The sequence below is a fragment of the Juglans regia genome, chromosome 15, assembly GCF_001411555.2.
Source record: "Juglans regia cultivar Chandler chromosome 15, Walnut 2.0, whole genome shotgun sequence".
Taxonomy (NCBI): domain Eukaryota; kingdom Viridiplantae; phylum Streptophyta; class Magnoliopsida; order Fagales; family Juglandaceae; genus Juglans; species Juglans regia.
In genome coordinates, this window is record NC_049915.1 from 18,303,388 (window position 1) to 18,323,778 (window position 20,391).

The 20,391-nt window shown below is 30.4% G+C and overlaps 1 protein-coding gene across 1 annotated transcript; it reads left to right on the forward strand.

Annotated features, from left to right (window-relative positions):
* Positions 1–3,968: 3,968 nt before the first annotated feature.
* LOC108993254 (receptor protein-tyrosine kinase CEPR1-like) lies at positions 3,969–7,555 on the forward strand. The gene is made up of 2 exons (XM_018968109.2): positions 3,969–6,540; positions 6,998–7,555. Exons 1-2 carry the CDS (start codon positions 4,062–4,064, stop codon positions 7,351–7,353), a joined length of 2,835 nt encoding a protein of 944 aa, XP_018823654.1. The 5' UTR covers positions 3,969–4,061; the 3' UTR covers positions 7,354–7,555.
* Positions 7,556–20,391: the final 12,836 nt, after the last annotated feature.

The window sequence follows — 20,391 nt, forward strand, 5'->3', positions numbered from 1 at the left end:
TGTATTTTGTTTAGGATTTTAGGAAAATTGTAATGATTATATGAGATGAGATGCTTTATGAAAACAAACCAGACCTTAGGCATCATTTGGTTTCACAACCTTCAAATCATCTCATCCCATCTCATTTTATCTCAACATTCAAATACCATTCAAATATAAACATTTTTCAGTTTCAAATTTTCAAATTTTTTATTTAATCATTACCTAATTATTACAATTTTCTCAAACTTAAAAAAATTCAATATTTTCAAATCGTAAAACAAAAATAATATTAAAAAATAATATTTTAACACTTATAACTGTATAATTTTTTTCTTCAACTTTTTCTCTCTCAAACTCCATAAAAATCTTAATTCAAACCATTTTATTTCTATTCCCAAAATATCTCACTAATATTTATAGATTTGTTATATCATTTTATCTCGTATATGTAACCAAATGAGGCTTTAATAATTCAGCTAGAGTAGTGCTACACATTCACACAACTTTACTCACAATATTATCTGTATTGAGTGGAAGCCTAATTTTATTAGTATTTTCTTTTCTAATTTGAATTTAAAATTTAAAATTTTAAAATTTTTATAATTTTTCAATCGCTGATACATCAACGCTTGAGGTTACATAAGTAAAATCGTAAGAATAAATAGCATTTTTCATTCAGCTATATTATTTTCCATTTAATTTTATTTCATATAATATTTTAATAGAGACAATCTCAATTCTTAGAGAGATTTATTATAAAATTAATATTTACTTTTAAACACATTATTTCTTTAGGTTTTGAAATTACTTTTTATTTCTTACTCTTTAATCAAATTTTTATTTATTATCATAATCAATTTCTTATTTATTATCATTTTGTTAGTGGTGCTACTTAAAAAATCCAATTTAACTATTTATCCCAACCTAAAATTCTTTGTCCTTCCAAAGTTATAATCCTTGGTTCATCCCATTCTAAAACTATTGACTCTTTTTGTTCTAATTCTCTCTAATTTTGCTGAGCTAAATAGAGAGAGAGAGGATGTCAATTCCATGATTTCATATGCATCTTACATGTAAAAACTTAAAAATCAGCCACTTCATTACACCTTTATCTGATCTGATCTGATTTCATCATTACAACTTTCTCAAATTCTCACATAAAATATAATAAATAATTTAATATTTTTAAATTCTAAAACAATAATAATATTAATAAATAATATTCTAATAATATTTTATTCTATTCATTTAAGACCATTTCATTCCATCTCATCTTACTATCCAAACCAGCCTTAGATCTAAAACTATTTACTCATAACCTTTTTTTTCTTGATAATTAAGGTTGAGAATTAACCCAAAAAAATCTAATATTGTGGCAGCGGCACCATCATATCTGTGATGTTTATCAGAATGGAGGAGGTAATAATGCCATAGATGAACCAATAATATATAATTACCAAGTTATAAATAATTTAATTCCGACAAAATTGATCTTTGTTTCCCACTTTTGAGATTCTCCCCAGTTAGAATTGGAAATCATGATCAACCCTTTGAATAAATTATTATATAAATATGCATAACATATATTCGTAGAGAGAAAATGCAAAATAATATTCTAAATTATTTGGATATTGCATCTAAAAAAAAAAAATATGATTAATTAATTGGAGTAGAATCTCATAAGAAAATCTTTTTTTCCATACTGTGACAAGGAGTTTATTCTATTTAAGGACTCGTTTAGATAGTTGAATAAAATATTATTTTTTAATATTATTATTATTTTAAAATTTTAAAAAATTAAATTATTTATTATATTTTATATAAAAATTAAAAAAAAATTATAATAATAAAATAAAATAAAATCATTTCTATATCTAAATGTGATTGATTTTTGGTTTTTTGTTTTTATATGTAGAGAATAATCTGTCATAATGTGTTGGGACGCGGCCACTAGCAGGCATGAAAGGAGCTTAAGATGCCCCCAAATTCCAATTTTGAGTTTATCTTTAGAACTTTTTTTGGAGCTGAAAATAATTAATAAATATTGGACAAACACCCCCATATTATTGGATATTTAATTTTAAGGTGATGGGTAATATTCTTTTTCAGAAATAATCCATTTAATTTATTTTTTTAACCTTTTTATTAGAAGGACACGTAACAAATAATAATGTTAGATACAGTCTTAAAATGTGTAAGTCCTGTGCAATTTTTCTAAAAAAAGTGAGACCCATTATTATAAAAATAATTTTTTTTTTATATAAGTCACATATTTACTCATTTTTTTAAAAGTGTATACGTGAAATTTGCATAACCTATAACTGTAAATATAATTTCTCTTTTAACAAAATGTAATGTTTCTAATTAACTTAGTTGCATAACCTCGCCCATATCACATGCTTAAATTACTTGACCAAAATTATAAAAGAATTATTCTATTGCCCCCATGAACTAATTGCTTGTAAATTGAGCAAAAATTGATATATGAGGAGTGCCATATCCCCATTCAAATTGTCAAATCAAATTGCAAGTGCATATCAATCAGCATCTTTTGCTTTGCACTTCACTCATATCCAACAAAATTCCCATTAAGATTAGTGCATTATATCCTAAAATTGATGGAAACTTCAAACTAGTGTGCGTGTGTAAGTGCAAGTGCAAGATTCCCATTAGCAGATCAATTAAGACAAATAACAGAACAGCTTTTTTATGGGTTAAGCTGAATTGACAACCCTTTTGTTTGGCTTTTTCATGATGCTTACATTAAGGATGTTCTCACAGTACTACTGCTGCTACCATAAAACATGACATCTGGCAAGTTCTGGGACCCTTAGGAATATAATCCTGACTTCCCTGTGCAGGCCATCCACCAAACAGACACCACTGCAACTTTTAAATATTGTATAAAAAAATAAATTTATAAAATTATTTTTATTAATTTTATAAATCTAATATTTCTTTATAAGTTTATTTTTATAAAATTTCTTTAATTGTTAAAACATTTTTCACCTGTTACATGAGTAACACGTGTCATGTGAGAGAATTAAAAAAAAAAAAAGGGTTATCTAATCAATAAATATGTATACTTTAAGAAGTGGTAGTCATTAATTAATGACCATACTTCTTGTTCATCTTTATCTTCTCTTAGCGTTACAATATTATTATAATATCTAACTCTTTGTATTTTGTTCTATAGAATAAAACTTTAGAATATGTTAAAAATGACCTAGCTAGGGGGTGTATTTACTCTATCACTATACTTTGTTGTGTGGGAGTTTAATTTCCACCCTTTTTTGTATGATATTATTAATGATATTACTTTTACCAGCTAACACATGCAATATTTATCAAGACAATAGCAAATCATCCAAAACATGCAATTTAAGATACCCAACTTCATGTTCCTAGCAAGAACTTGCATTAAACATTTTATATAATTTTTTTTCTAAAGAGGACGGTATCCTACAATTTTTTTTTTTTTAAGAGGACGGTTTCCTACAATTTTATTAATAGCCTTCACTTCGTTTTAATCGATTATGTTTCATGTACTAATGGGTCTTAGAGTTGGGAGTTTTTACAAGACTTTAGGAGAGAAAGCTGCAATAAAAACCTTGTGTACATAGTCCTGCCAAAAGAACAAAACGCTGTCAGTCAAGTGTATGATAAGACCAACATTCCAATATTGAAGTTAGCTGAAATGATAATTGATGGTCAAATCAATTGAGTTTGGGGTTGTGGCCATCCATTGTAAAGAGATAGATCAGATTGAGTCGATGTCCTCATCAAGAAAATGAATGGTGATTAGAATCAGATACAATTTATATATCAAACTTCTATAATGTAATTGTATCTATTGCATTTTGGAATAAATTAGTGGCGTATAAACAAAAAGACCCTTTATGCAAAGATAGGCACTTTCCTCTCTCTCTCTCATCACTACTACTACAAGTACCTCCTTTTCATCATCAAGCCTATTGCCACGGCACCCAATGATCCCTCAAATCATTCCACTTATATACTTCTTCTCTTCCTCTTCTCCTTCCTTACAACAACCATCTTAAAGCCTCTTACTCTCGCAAATGGCTCTTAGGTCTCTTACATTCCTTTTTGGGTTACTTTTGTCACTCTCTTGTCTTTCTCATGCAATCAATAAAAACCAATCTGAGTTCTTCACCTTGATGAAAAAGACTGCCTTGGGGAACTCCTTGTCTAGCTGGGATGTCTCGGGAGGGAAGCCTTATTGCATGTTCAATGGAGTTAGCTGCGATGATCAAGGTGATGTTGTTAAAATCGATGTCTCCAGTTGGTCACTTTCAGGTGACTTCCCCGAAAATGTGTGCTCTTACCTGCCAAAATTGCGAGTGCTCCGCCTTAGCCGCAACAATTTCAGTGGCAACTTTCCTGTCAGTATCGTCAACTGCAGCTTCTTGGAAGAGCTGAACATGAGTCGATTGTATCAATCAGGAACTCTTCCTGATTTCTCGTCTATGAAGTCTCTGAGGATACTTGATTTGTCATACAATCACTTTGTGGGCAACTTCCCCATGTCAATCATCAATCTCACCAATCTGGAGGTGCTTAACTTCAATGAAAACCATGCTTTCAACATATGGGAACTCCCAGAGAACATTTCCAGGTTGACAAAGCTCAAGTCTATGATCTTGACAACGTGCATGGTGCAGGGTACGATCCCTACAACAATAGGAGATATGACATCTCTTGTTGATCTTGAATTAAGTGGAAATTACCTTGTTGGTAGAATTCCAGCAGAGATTGGGTTGTTGAGGAACTTAAAACAGCTTGAACTCTACTACAACCAACTTGTTGGCAACATACCTGAGGAGCTTGGAAATCTAACGGAGCTCATAGACCTGGACATGTCTGTCAATAGGTTGACGGGCAATATCCCAGAATCCATTTGTCGTCTTCCCAAGCTCCAAGTCCTACAGCTTTACAACAACAGCCTTACAGGAGAAATCCCAAGTGCAATTGAAAATTCAACGACCTTGACAATTTTATCACTTTATGACAATTTTTTGACAGGAGGAGTTCCACGAAATCTAGGACATTCATCACATTTGATTGTTCTAGATTTATCAGAAAACTATCTGTCGGGTCCATTGCCAGCAGAGGTTTGCAAGGGAGGTAGACTGCTTTACTTTCTTGTACTTGATAACATGTTCTCTGGAAATTTACCATACACATATGAAAAATGTGAGACTTTACTACGGTTTCGAGTTAGTCATAATCGTTTAGAGGGACCCATACCTAAAGGACTTTTGAGTCTTCCCCATGCCGCAATCATTGACTTGGGCTACAATAATTTGACTGGAAACCTTGTTGACACAATTGGAAATGCTAGAAATTTATCAGAACTGTTCATACAGAGTAATAGGATTTCAGGTGTTTTACCACCTGATATCTCCGGTGCTACCAATTTGGTGAAGATTGATCTTAGTAATAATTTGTTGTCTGGTCCAATACCTTCAGAAATTGGCAAGTTGAGAAAGCTAAATCTGCTGCTGCTACAAATCAACAAGTTCACATCTCCCATCCCTGATTCACTTTCTATGCTAAAATCTCTCAATGTTCTTGATCTCTCATACAACCAGTTGACCGGAAGTATCCCAGAAAGCCTATCTGAATTGTTGCCTAACTCTGTCAACTTTTCAAACAATTTGCTTTCTGGTCCAATTCCTCTCTCATTAATAAAAGGAGGGTTGGTAGAAAACTTCTTTGGCAACCCAGAACTTTGTGTGTTGGTCTATGTTAATTCCTTTGATCAAAAGTTTCCCATTTGTTCAAAAACTCACAACCGAAAGAAACTAAATTCCATCTGGGCAATTGGAGTTTCTGTTGTTCTCATCCTTCTGGGAGCTCTCCTTTTCTTAAAGCGCCGGTTTAGTAAAGAAAGAGCTGTGATAGAACATGAGGAGACATTGTCTTCATCTTTCTATTCATATGATGTAAAAAGCTTCCATCGAACAAGTTTCGATCAACGCGAGGTGATCGATGCCATGGTGGACAAGAACATCGTGGCGCATGGAGGATCTGGGACGGTGTACAAAATTGAGTTGAGCAATGGGGAAATTTTTGCTGTGAAAAAGTTATGGAATCAAAGAATAAAACAAACTACTTCAGCGGGTCAATTGTTCATAGACAAGGAGTTAAAAACAGAGGTGGAAACTCTGGGAAGTATAAGGCACAGAAACATAGTCAAATTGTACTGCTACTTCTCAAGTTTAGATTGCAGCATGCTTGTTTATGAGTATATGCCGAATGGCAACCTTTGGGATGTTCTTCACAAAGGTTGCATTCATTTGGATTGGCCTACTCGCCATCAGATTGCATTAGGCATTGCACAAGGTTTAGCATATCTCCACCATGATCTACTCCATCCAATCATTCACAGAGACATCAAGTCAACCAATATCCTTTTAGATGTTAATTACCAGCCCAAAGTCGCAGATTTTGGCATAGCCAAGGTTTTACAAGCAAGAGGAGGGAAGGATTCATTCACTACAGTAGTTGCAGGGACTTTTGGTTACTTGGCACCAGGTAATTTTCTTGCCACTTGGGAAAACTGGGATTCAATCACATATTTAGAACTCAAAGGGAAATTTTCAACTTGCAACTCAAAATCTATTGCTTCCAATGTTGTAGTTGTTTGACACATTTAACAAACCACTGGAGTGGGTCCAGGAATGATGAAAAAGCATTTTTTTTTTTTTAACATCATCTTGGGTCTCATAAGAAGTAATATATTTACAGACGAAACTTACAAATATAAAAACTTTACGAGTAATGTTAAGTACGAGTCTCAGATACACAAATTTTGCGCAAATTTTTTTGTAAAAACTGGTTTTTAACACTTTTTCATATTGTGGTCTATTTTTTTTTAATAAAAAACATGTGCAAGACTTGTACATTTGGGACTAGTATATATCATTATTCAAACTTCATTACAAATTTATCACCTAATGTTTCATTTCAACTTAATTGATTTTTGTGACAGAATATGCATATACATCAAAGGCAACAACCAAGTGTGATGTGTACAGTTTTGGAGTAGTTCTAATGGAACTGATAACTGGGAAGAAGCCAGTAGAGCCAGAGTTTGGAGAGAGCAAGAATATCATCTATTGGGTCTCAAAAAACGTGGACACAAAAGAAGGAGCTTTGGAGGTCTTAGACAAGAGATTATCAGAGTTGTTCCAGGACGAGATGATCAAGGTTCTTCTCATTGCCATTCGTTGTACCTACAAAGCCGCAGCCCTTCGCCCAACCATGAAGGAAGTTGTTCAGTTGCTGATTGACGCTGACCCCTGTGCATTCGATTGCTGCAAATCTTCAAATAAGATTAAAGAATAAACAATTTTGATTTATGAGTACATCATGAGGACTTGGCATCTGTATATATATATATATATATATATATATATATATAAACTCTCTCTCTCTCTCTCTCTCTCAAAGTGAATGGGAGACTCACCATCATAAAGAGCAACTTACTATGATATTGTCTTTGTAATTTTTAACAACATTAGTTTGTAGATTTTGACAGTTTTATTTTTTACACTGTGACTTCTTGCCTTCTAAGATCGTCCTCTCTAATTTCTGATAAATTTTTAATATTTAATTTAATTTTTTTTTTTAAAAAAAAAAATGTTTGGTGAATCAATTGCATGCTCTAAATGCTTTATAACAACGCAAAGCATCTATCTATATTTTGAAGACACACCAATATTAATGAAAGCATTACCAGCTAGCATTTATATACTAAGTTTGTTTGTTTGTTTTTGATTTGTTTGTTCTTTTATTTCATGGGAGTGTTCCTAAGGGAAGAGACAAGAAGAAAAGAAGATGACATATTGGTCAGGAGGGGGGGTGTACGTGTGATTCGTATGCATTGCATGGAATTAGGGGTATATTTTAGGCATGCATGCACCAAAGTGGCTCGAATTCTGACTTTTAAAATAAAAGCATCATTGGCATGTGGAGACTTCAGTACTGATTGACCATAAGCATCTGTTTCTTCCTTTTTCAAATGTGGGTTTGATTGTTTTATATATGTAGGAATAGATGAGGTGTATGGATCGATGCACAGGCATAAACCACTTTTGTTTCAGTACTATAGATAATGAGCCTCCACTTACAAGTTGGAGAACATCTTTTTCTCCCCAAATTGTGTTTTGAATGAGACATGGGATTCTTTCATTTTTCTACAAATTAATGCATCTCAACTATATATAATATATATGTATATGTATACATATATATTATATATATGTATTTGTGTGTATACATATACATATATATATATGAGTTTTGCTACAGATAAGCCGGTTTATTAACTATAACCTTAAAAAAACTAGAACACTAATCATTTTTTTGCATTGTTGATGTAGAAAGTTTCCACATCAGCAGTATACTGTGTATGTAAAAAATAAGGCTTATATATATATATATATATATATATATATGTTGTAATAGCTAGCTCATGTAATTAAAAGCTTTAAGTTCCTCTGGTGCTTGTCTACAATGCATTTCATTGAGCTATTTAATTGATTTGAACTCTTTTTTTTTTTTTTATCTCTCAAGTAGTCTGGTGGCAATCACAGTCGTGGTTCCTTAAACATGCATTGATATTGTTTCTTAAAAACTAAACACCAATGAATGTATAAAAAAGATCATTAATCTTAACCCAATCAAAGTCTTAAAAATTGACTAATTTTTTTTATTTACAGTTATTAATATATATATATATATATATATATATATGGACTTGATCTTAACGAGATATATATAGAAAGGAAAATGCTACTTGATCCTCTCAAAGTTACAATTCAAATATTTTATTTTATTTTATTTTATTAAAGATTAAGGAAGTGACTATTAGTAAAATTATATATATTATTTTATTTTTCTTAATGATTAAAGATGTTAAAAAAATATTTAAGAGAAAATGAAAAAAATAATTTGCACTAGCGGTACATCCAGTGATAAATTCGGAGCGACGGACTAGCTCTACCCATGTAGAAATAGAATTTGAAAATCATTTCCATTACAAGTGATATCAGACAGACTTTCGACTTTTTACAATCAGCCAATCCGCGTTTGTTTTCGTAAATGAAATGAGATGTGATGAGATGAGATTAAAGTTAAAAGTTCAATAAAGTATTATTAGAATTTTTTTTTTTTTTTTTGAGATTTAAAAAGTTGAATTGCAAACTAGGTCTACTCGCCCTCAAACAAGTTGCTTAAACATCCCTCATTTGAGCAACAATCTTTAAAAAAATGGAGTTTTTTTCCCTACCAATCAAAATGCATGACCATTTTTATTTATTTTTAAATAAAAAATCTAGCATGGGATGAAAGTTTTTTAAGTTATTAACCTAATAATATCTGCTTGGGATATTAACTCATGAGTTTGTAAAGACATTAGAGTAAAATTGGTGATAAGTTTAGCATTTTTCATAAAACTTATTATTATTATTATTATGCCCAGCCTATACAATTAAAAGTGAAAAAGCGATTATTTATTTATAAATTATTTTTGGATTCTACTGAAATTTTTCTTTTTTCTTTTTTTGCTTTTGGGTCCTTTAAGAGTAAATTAGGCCTTAACACACATATTTTTGGTATTGTTCATAATTCAGTTTTTAAAATAAAATAACCTTCCTTTTAAATATTTTTCACCCAATTTTTTGGAATGTTCGAAATACAAAATGAGTCCTGTTTTTATGGATTGGGTGTTCATCCGGTTAGGTTTTGTAGCCATAATGATGTCATTTATAGTTTATGTTGAATAAAAAACTCACTATCATTGATCCCTCATTACTTAGTAATATGATTTCAGAAAAATAAAAATATCCCAAGAAATAAACATATACAATTATTACATGTCAATGTACTTGCGTGATTCAAAACTATTAATTTCAATTTTAAGCCTAAGAAACCGCAAAATAAATGAGAAAATTATACATACAGTTTTAGGAGCGCAATTTTCGCATATTCTTTTCTTTTAAAGTTAGTAAATTTAGAATTTACAAAAAAAAAATATACATATTTTTTATAGTAGACAATGCTTTTTTTTTTTCATAAAATAAGTACACAAGCCTTACACATTCGACTGTATCTTAGATTACTCAAAAATGAATTATAACAGTTTTATTTTCTCTCAACAATTGGCCAAACTCTACCATAAATGGCCATGAAAACCTAACCAGATGTAGATCAGGGATCAGGGTTGAAAAAAAAAAAAGTTGGCTATTAATGAACTCTCGTTTGCATGATATAATTTGGGGAAAAAAAAAATTGGCTATTATATTGTTTAATTACTTTTCTTACCATATATTGCATGATATAATAATTTGGAAAAAATAATTTTTACTTCCTAAAATGATATGCAATGCAATATATCCTACTACTTGTTAACTTAGAGAGAACCTTTGCCTTCTCTCTAGAAAACTTTATTTCTGTGAAAGTCGCTGCTGGAGAGAAGGGTGGAGCTGTGCCTCTCACCCTCCTCTCATTCTCCTTTCTATTTCCATACTGTGTATACACTTTCAAGGTAGTGTTTTTTCTCTCCTCCCTCCACCGGTTTGATTTTGGTTAGATCTGCTGCTCTCCGGCCGCCATTCGCCTACACGCACCAAACGACCCCATCCTACAGCCATTGATCTACTAGGGTGGAGTGGAGTCGCGCTAAAAAGCTCGGCGCATGAGGAACACGCGCCGCTGCAGACCAACGCTTATGACGGCTACACGTGTCGTACCAGTAGCTTCGTCTCATTGAGATATTCCAGATCTGGGCCACCCCGTCTCCATCGCACTGGCGTGTGGTTGCCACACGCCATCATAGAAGTGCGAGAATGCAGATGATTACTAGCCGCAGATCAATTCACCCGATTTTTTACTGTGTTATCGCTTTTCCTAAATCGTGATCTTGAAGAAGGGATTGCAGATCTCTTCAAAAATCATCTCAAGACAACAAGTAACATTGCACCCGCCACTCTCACCGCTTTCAACAGAGGTTCTACCACTACTAATGGTGGTTCCATTGTTCGCAATTTTTTACGAATAGCTTATTTTCATATTTTAAGATGACGTCCTCTTTGTAGGACATGAGTGATGACCAATAAATTGATCGTAAAAACACTTCTTTTTTTTTTTATCCACTATTTTGTACTGTTGTTATTATTCTGAAGTTTTTTTTTGGAGAACCACATCCCTTCTTCTTGTATCATCTTTTCTAATGAACTATACACTTGCTTAGAAAAAAAAAATGATATGCAATTTATGATGCATGTGTACCTAAACAATCAATGTCGACAGAATACAGTCCTCGATTAATAATTTAATATAATCTTCATAGTCAGATATCAATGGACTCTGTAATGTTGGGCTTTTTTGTGGAGTCTAATTTTATTTGTGGGTAGCCCCATTGATGACCGGAGTTGAGAGTGATTCATTGCGGATTAGTGGTAGATTTTTAATGAGGCTTAGGCCATACAACAAAAGCTTGGGTTGATAGGCCTAATATAGAGCAGTTGTGGACAAGCCTTACCAGATATTAAGAAAAAATTTTAACCCACAATATTTTTGTTATCATTTGAAATAAAATTCTCTACAATTCGGTGGACGTAGGTATATTGTTGAATCAAATAAACCTTATATCATAACTCATGTGTGATTGATTGTGTTTTTTCGTTTTTATCTTAAGATTGATTTGGATTCAGAAATAAGATAAGATGATTAGATGAAAAGTGAAAGTTAAAAAAAATATTGTTACAATATTATTTTTTAATATTATTATTATTTTAAAATTTTAAAAAATTGATTTGAGATTTGAAAAAGTTAAATTATTTATTATATTTTATATAAAAATTTAAAAAAATTATAATAATGAAAAAGATGTTGTAGCGTCTAGACTAGAGATGTCTAGAGACTCTTATGTCCCCCTTTTTTCCCCTGTTTTTTATGTTGACCTGCCTGGCAGCCTGTCCATTATTGGAAACAAAACTTCTGTGATATTCAAAGCATAACGGTACCATTTTTTTTTATAACTTAAAAGCCTCCAAAACCACGTATACCTCTCGCTTATTATCAACATTTAAAAAATAATATATTTTAAATCCATAATAGTTTTCAGTAATTATATATATTTTCTTGAGATATCTATTTTTAAATTGGTAGGGAAGATTTAAATATTAAAATTTGATTCGTAAAATTTAAATTTTAAAATTTATTTTTTAAACTAAATTATATCATATAATCACTTTATTAAATATGTTCTACATATTTGATAATATATATATTTTTTATTTCTTTTGATATATCATGTGGTGCTAGCATCTTCATAAACATTAGGTCACGTCATATCTTCAGATGGTCTATATGAATTATAGACAAGCAGGATTTTGAATTATTGATGATCTATAGTATTTTACAAAAAATAATGCTACTCTAACCGCTCCCGGTCTCGGTCCGATCCCTCTATATATTTTTTTAATATTTTTAATATTTTTTTATTTAGTGATTAAGAAGTGTTTTTTAATGATATTATAATTTTTTTATTTTTTTTAAAAATATTTTATAGTGTTAAAAAAATATATGTATAGAAAAATAAAATAAAAAATACTATATTTTACACTATGTGTGGCTTCCAACGGGACTGTGAGTGGTGGCTGTAGAGTGTAGAGTCACCTTTTACAAAAGTTAGAGCATTGGCAATGGACTAGCCATTGCCAAGTCTAAAATTTGGCTAAAATCTTATATTTTGGCTATTGTATTAACTTTTGACTATCTAAGTCCACATTGGGCTAGCTATTTTAAAATTAAAATAATATTATTATATTATATATTTTAATAATATTTGACAAATTTTTTTTTTCATATTTTGTAAATATACTTCATATATTTTAATAATATTTGATAAAAAAAATTATACAACAATTCTTGAAACCAACAAATTAATTTTTGCTAACCTTTTTTTTTGCTATTTATATTTTTATATTGTGTATTAAGCTAATAATGATAGAAAATAAATGTACCCTCAATTAGAAACTTTATCATAAAAGAAAAGTAATTTGGCAAGAAAAATTACCAAAAAGGGAGGAAAAGGGAGGGAAATTAAGAAAAAATAATAAAAAACTCATTTGGTCCTTCAATAGTGTATAGCCAAATATAGCTAGGTGGGGAAAGTTACTGTAGCTCAAAACTAAAATATATGGCTATAGCTAGTTCAATGTAGGAATTTTGTGATAAAAAAAAGTAAAATTTGCACTTGGCTTTGGCAATGGCTAGGCCATTGCCAATGCTCTTAGAGTTGCCACTTAGTTTTTCCTTTTTTAATCATCCATATTTTCTTAACAAATATTGGTTTTTTTTTCAATAAAATCAAATATAGAATTTCTGACTCTTCGAATTATCATGACTTAATTTTACACACATTAGTAAATTTTAAATAAAAACAACACCTTCTCAAATTCAAAATGTAGGTTTTAACTTGTCCCTCTTACAATATCTATATTGGGAATTCTACAAGATTCATTCATTATTTATGATCAAATTTTAATGTATCATATTAAATCATATCAATTTATGAATATATTTTTATAAAAAAAACTTTTGTAACTAAAATATATTTATAGTCAAGTGAATACATAATAATACATGGATAGGTGTGCTATATATTGTCGTCCATATATTGGACAAACACAAACAATAGAACCTCCATGTTTGGAAAAACAATTCTGTGGGGCATGTTATCTGTGTTTTTTCTGGCCCCACCCGGTCTGCCTGTCTTGGATTTTCTTCTTCTTTTTTGTCAAGAAAAAATGGTAGAAAGATTTGATGGGATAGAATTTAAAAAAAAAAACATCATAGTATAAGGCAGGAGACGGCGAATATTGATCATCATTTAATGAATATGTGATGTTGATAAAAGATGAATTATTGCTCATGAGTTTTAATTCCTTGAATTGATTTGTCACTTTTGGCATGGTATTATTATTTTGGGCTTGCTTTGGAATATTTATTGGGAGAAAATAAGTTTGGTTTCCAATTGGATGGAGGATCCCAATAAATTAAAATTATTCTTAAGAGTAATGCTACATGTAGTCGTAGAATATGTAAGCGTTATGTAATCATTTAAAAAAAATAAGATTCACTATTATTATTTTTTTTTTTATGTGGATCCTGTATTTATTCATTTTTTTTTCAAAGTAATTATGCTGCACTTACGCACTTACGACTGGAACTATCATTTCTCTATTTAAGAACACTTGAAAACATGGCTCTACATAATACTTGCATGTTGATTATTTTGACATGCTACTTTGGTCGAGCTTGTAGATCAATGACCTATGAATATGAAGGTACGACTTTGCATGCATGAGTGTCAAGAAGATGGCTAGAAGGCAATAGATTAAATATTTCCCACCATAGGAGTAATAACACAAATAAAAACTTTGTTAGCATATATGGTTTTGATAAGCCTTGAAAAGAGGAGAGGATAGCCATGGAAGAAGAACTTGAGCTCCTACCCAACTTAGATGGGCACAAAAGTTGGCATCAAATATGGGTTTAGAGAGGGTTTTTAGAGATAGGAAAGTTATGTTCTTAAACTTTTAGTACTAAGTTTATGAAAAATAGATCTAACCAAAGAATATTAATTATCCCAATTACTTGTTATTTGGGAAAATATATATTTTGTAACTTTTAATTGATTTCCAGTCATAATTTATCAAAATTTATATTTGCATCCTTAAATTACCATAAAGTTGTAATGTGCACCATTTTCCAAATCTAATCTATTGTTAAGTTGGATGAAAATGTTTAAAAATCATAGTAATTCAAGATTAAAGTGTATTTTTCTATATAAAATAAATAATTAAATTAATATATTTTTATTAGCTTAATTTGGTATCAAAATAGAGATTTTAAGTTTTAACTCTGACTTTATACTTTATCTTATTTAATTAGATATTCTACACATTGCATCCTCAATAAGAGAGAATCCGATCCACACGTGAAGGAGAGTGAAAATTAAAAATAATTGAGAGAATAAAAAATAAAATTAAAAATAAATCCTTTCTTCTTTAAACTATAATAAAATAAACTAACTCACTAAATTAGTACTACTTGTTTAATATAGCAATTTTCTAGAAACTGAAAATTCCAAAGATTTTTAGTGAAGGAAAATGATAGAGCCATTGTTGGTGGCTCCCTCTGGGAGTCACCGTTGGCTTTATTATATGTTTTTTGATGTATTTTTTTTTACAATTATTTTTATAAAGATTTTGTTAACAATTTTAAATATTTTAAAAAAATAAAAAATTATAATATTATTAAAAAATATTTCTTTAATCATAAAGTAAAAAAAAATTATTTTTTTATTTTACTTCGTGATTAAAGAAGTATTTTTTAATAATTTTTTTACTTCATGGTTAAAGAAATATTTTTTAATAATATTATAAATTTATTTTATTTTTTAAAATATTAAAATTTATTTTATAAAAAATAATTATCAAAAAAATATCAAAAAATAAATATTAGAGCCAGCGATGGCCACCAGCCACTCGCAGTGGCTCTAACATTACTCTTTTTAGAATTAGCCGTTTGACTTTAACAAAACTGAAAAGACAACCAGACGATGCTTTTATCAAGAAAATGAATGAATTAAATTACTCAATCTGAAAAAATTAGATGTTTTTTTTCCCCTAATCTGTGAAAAGACCAAAAGACAAAACAAATATAGGCAGCCGTTACTGAATTAATTGTACTCTTTCAACCTTTGGTATTTTGGACCCATGCAAATGTCTTTTACAAGTTTTATAAATTATAGTTCCTAAAGATCTATATTACTTAATTAATTATAAACCCTTAATATTATTTTCCATCTTAGACAACATGAAATATTTAATTAAAATTATTTAGAGTGTAGAGTCGAGGATGTTTAGAAATATGTTTCATCTCATTATATCTCATCTCATCTTATTTCTTTTCCCAAACAATATTCAGACAACTTTTTCAAACTAATAATCATTATAACTTTTTTAAATTTTTAAATAAAAAATAAAAAATAATTTAACGTTTCGAATTCTAAAATAAAAATAATATTAAAATATTATACTTTAAAAATATTTTAATTTTATAATATTTTTTATTCAACTTTTTTTTCTCTCATTTTCCAAAACCTAAAAAATACTTAACTCAAATTATCTCACTACTATCCACAAAATTCTCATCTCATTTATTCCCAAAAGAAAAATCTAATTGTAAGCGATTCTGCGCACTAATATGCTCACCCAATCAATATGATTGGTCAGAAAGTAGATTTTATTAAAAACAATATTAATTTAAATTTAGAATATGAAGGCAACAACATTAATATGCAGATTGGTACGTAAACTTATTTGTACATAGCAAAACTCTTCTCCAAATACCTTTTTAGAGTTCAAACTTAAAACATCTACTATAATATTATGTAAAATTATTATTTATCCCAAAAATTTAAACCGAACAAAAATGACAAAACTTGAAACGACAGACAACATTTTTCTACTCCATTAACTCTTTTGAATAATATATATATATATCTGCCGACACACAAATGGATACAATGAAGAGCCATGGTGGGAATACTGCATGCATGCACCATTACAATTCACAGCTCTCATCTTTTATTTTGGCAGAGTTTTTAATGGTTTCCCTTTATCCAATATGCAGGTAATAAAGTTGAAGCTGCAATCTGCAGAAAATTTTCAAACATTAAATGAAAACCTTTTTTCTTATTTTTTTCTCAGTCCAACTCCTATCAATTTTTTTTAAAGAGCCTATGGACCACATACTTCTTTTTGCCTTCAATGGAGTGTATCAAGTTAATGGCAATGTCCTTTACATATGTCCAATTATTTTCTCAATGCTCTCCCCTAAAAAAAAAAAAAAAAAAAAAGAAATATTTATAATTACATCTCTAAAGAATTTGCTAAACAATTTTTACTCTCTCTCTTTCTCCTCTTGCTAAAAGGTAGCTATTCTTTCATGAATGCGAATTAGTTAAAATAATTTTTTAAAAAATAGAGCTTTTAGTTAAATATATTTTTTAAGTTCTACTATTTGCAAGATAGCGTATAAATATATTGTTTATTATGGGACGGCAACATTTATAAAAATTCTAAAACGCTAATATTCTTTTATACTAATTGATATGGTATATTTTTTAAAAAAAACGTCAATATTCATTCATTTATCAAGAAAAATATTTATTAATTACCGGATACATGGGAAATTATTTAGAATTCAACTAGTACACTATTGAACTGGTCTGAATTTTATTACTATTAATACAGATAAACGCTAAAGAGATAACAATATGCCTAAAAGAGACTAATTAATATGGTATACTCCCACATCAACGATAACATTTAGTACATTCTAATAAGATTGTTCACCAAAATCCAGATTTTGAGTATTCGGTTATATCCAAATCCCCATCCCAATATATAAATTCGGATCGGATATCTGCCCGGAGTATCCAAGAAAATATCTGAGTTAATTTTGTTACATAAATATTGTCATTGTGATATCTAAAATTAATTGTTTTTAGTTTGAATAGTGAGATGAAATAAATTTAAGTGAATTGAATAAAATATTGTTAAAATATTATTTTTAATATTATTATTTTGAGATTTAAAAAAATTAAATTATTTATTATATTTTATATAAAAATTAAAAAAAATTATAATAATAAGATGAGATGAATTGAAATAATTTATATATTTAAACGAGCCCTAACAGAAAGGAAAGACAGAAGGAAAAAAAAAACGCAAGTTGAGGCTTTTCACTTTTTGAGGTTTTCATGTCGTCGACGCACAAAGTAGCACCGTAACACTAGCGTTTCCGTTTTATTCTATTGAGATGCCTATAAATCGTGCATTTTTTATACTATTTTCTGCACAAAAAACGGGAGAGTCTGAGCAGAAGAGAAACAAAGAGAAAGTTGAAAATGGCTTTTCACAGGCCGACCCAAATCCTAAATGCTTAATGCATCTCCGAAAAAAAAAATACTTGCTTCCTCGACAACCAATCGAGCACGGCACGCCATTTCTCCTCACACTGAAACTCCCTCTCTCTCTCTCTCTAAAGAAAAAACTCAGACATTACTGAGCGAGCTTTAAGCTTTGTGCTGGGCTTGGCCACCTCTTCTTTGTTGTTTGTTTGTTTGTTTCTTTTTTTTTCTGTTCTGCTATGGCTATGGAGGGCTTGTATTTCTCTCCCCCTTCATGCTATAGCCAGGCTTCCCTCAGTCTCAAAGAGGTATATTCTCCCCATGCATCTCTGAATCGAAGGTCCTTTCTGGGCTTTCATAGATGAGAGCTGGACAATGTAGCTCTTCTTGCTGCGTGGAAAAAGGCAGACAGGATGAAGCCAGGCAATATATATTATCTCTATAAACATAAATATAAATATAGCTTCTTTGAAATATTTCATACCTGTTTTTTAGTTTTTATTTTTTTCTTGTTTTGTTTTTGGGTCTAGTTTTTTTTTTTACCTTGGATTTTAAAGGAGAAGGACGAGAAGAAGAAGAAGGAGAAATGAGGAGCATACGATTCGTCATCAATCATGGGTATTCATTATCATAGTCCGAAATGTCAAAGAAGACTAAAAGTATATGTCTTTTTCACGTGAATGTACGCGGGATGTTGTGTCAATCTTTACATATTTAGTGCTCTTGATGATGATGTATGTTTTTCCGAATCTTTCATAGACTGACTTAATTTATTTAGTTGATATAATGTTATAGTTCGTTCATTTGCGGTTTGCGGCTTTCATGATTTGTTTCCAAGATAACCTCTGTTTTCTTTTTACGTTTGGGGTGAAAAATGAAGTTTCTTGAATATGCTCTTAAATCCGTCAAAGCAAATAGCTGGCTCTGAAAGTTTGTAGCAGACTCCCTTTTTACCTTTCAAATTAGTGTATTGCATTTGTTCTAGCATTTTAGCTGATTCTATATGTAACATGTTATCCATCGTCCTCTAATAAGATGGGATTGAAGAGTCACTCTCTAATTTAATGTGTCCCATAAATGATCCTGGAAAAAGGGGTTAGACTATCTTTACAATGCTGTTTTCATTCTGGTATAATCTATTCTATATGTCTACTATCGACATGTTGTAGAGGTTCTATTACTAGTTTCAGCAAGGAATGTCAGCAGGGCAGTGTCATAATATTACCTGTGTTGTATCTTTCAAGTTAGGAACTTGAGCATTTTTGCCATAATATCCTTATAATCTACATGAATTAATGTTTTAGGCATGAGGTGGAAAGCTTTTCCAATCATAAAGCTTGACAGTGGCCTATCATTATTACCTTCAAGGTTACTTTTGTTGTCGTCTTGTATTTTAATATCACCATTCTCTATGCAAGAAGATCTACACACCATTTCTTAATAAAAATGAATGTGTAAATATTTGGTCAAATAACTTCATCTCTAATCCCTATCCTGGTGCTAAATGAATCATTCCTGCAACAACAATCTGATTTTGGCTGACTATTGAAAAGGTCACAAGTGACATTGGACACTTCATCCAAAATTATATTTGCATTGCAATTGCCATTGTTACTCACCCACACATGCTTGCATTTCAGATTGTGCAAAATCTTGCCATTTGCCTAATGTCTGCTTGTTGAACAATGCAACTTCCTTACTTATACAGAAAGTCCCACCAGCCAATTTTAATTATGGAAATTGTACTAGTTCAAATCTTGTGGCCGTCAAACTGATGTTTTGTTAGGATACTGTGCATCTTTTGTGGTATTTATGAGTTAAAAGCCACACCCCAAGGAATGCTTCAAATTGGAGTGCTTTTGCTTCCAATGCCTTGATTTTAGCTGAAAATAAGTATAAAAACATGCTTGCATGTAGAGGTCATTTCTGTACTTAATTGATGATGTTCGGTTTCATTTCACATGCTTTTGTTTCTTCTAAATTCTACCAAATAAAACTAAATTATTTTTATGATTTTATCGCCTTGTTTTTTGGCATGAAATTATCTATATAAATACCAGACTATTACTTTTTTTCAGTGATTTTAATTTTGAGATAAAGCCCTAACTGAAGACACTGTATATTCACTTCACCTTTCAGCTTATCTCATTTCAACTAAACTTTGGCCGAGGAATATGTTTGGATGGGACTTGCTGTGTTGGCATACTTCACATTTTAATCCTCCACCGGCTGCAATGGACCCCTTGTGTGGCCACATCATACCTTCCTGGCTACCTCTAACTGAGTCTCATGTTGATCCTATTTGATTTCATGAAAATCAGCTGGCAGTTTCAAATAAAACTAAATGGCTTTTTAATTTTATAATTTTCTCTCCTTATCAAAAGAAATTCCTG

Bases quoted from the DNA above. Each gene is read 5' to 3' on its own strand.
- LOC108993254 (XM_018968109.2), top strand. From the start codon at position 4,062: ATGGCTCTTAGGTCTCTTACATTCCTTTTTGGGTTACTTTTGTCACTC. The intron at 6,541-6,997 runs GTAATTTTCTTG...TTTTTGTGACAG, and splicing joins TTTTGGTTACTTGGCACCAG to AATATGCATATACATCAAAG.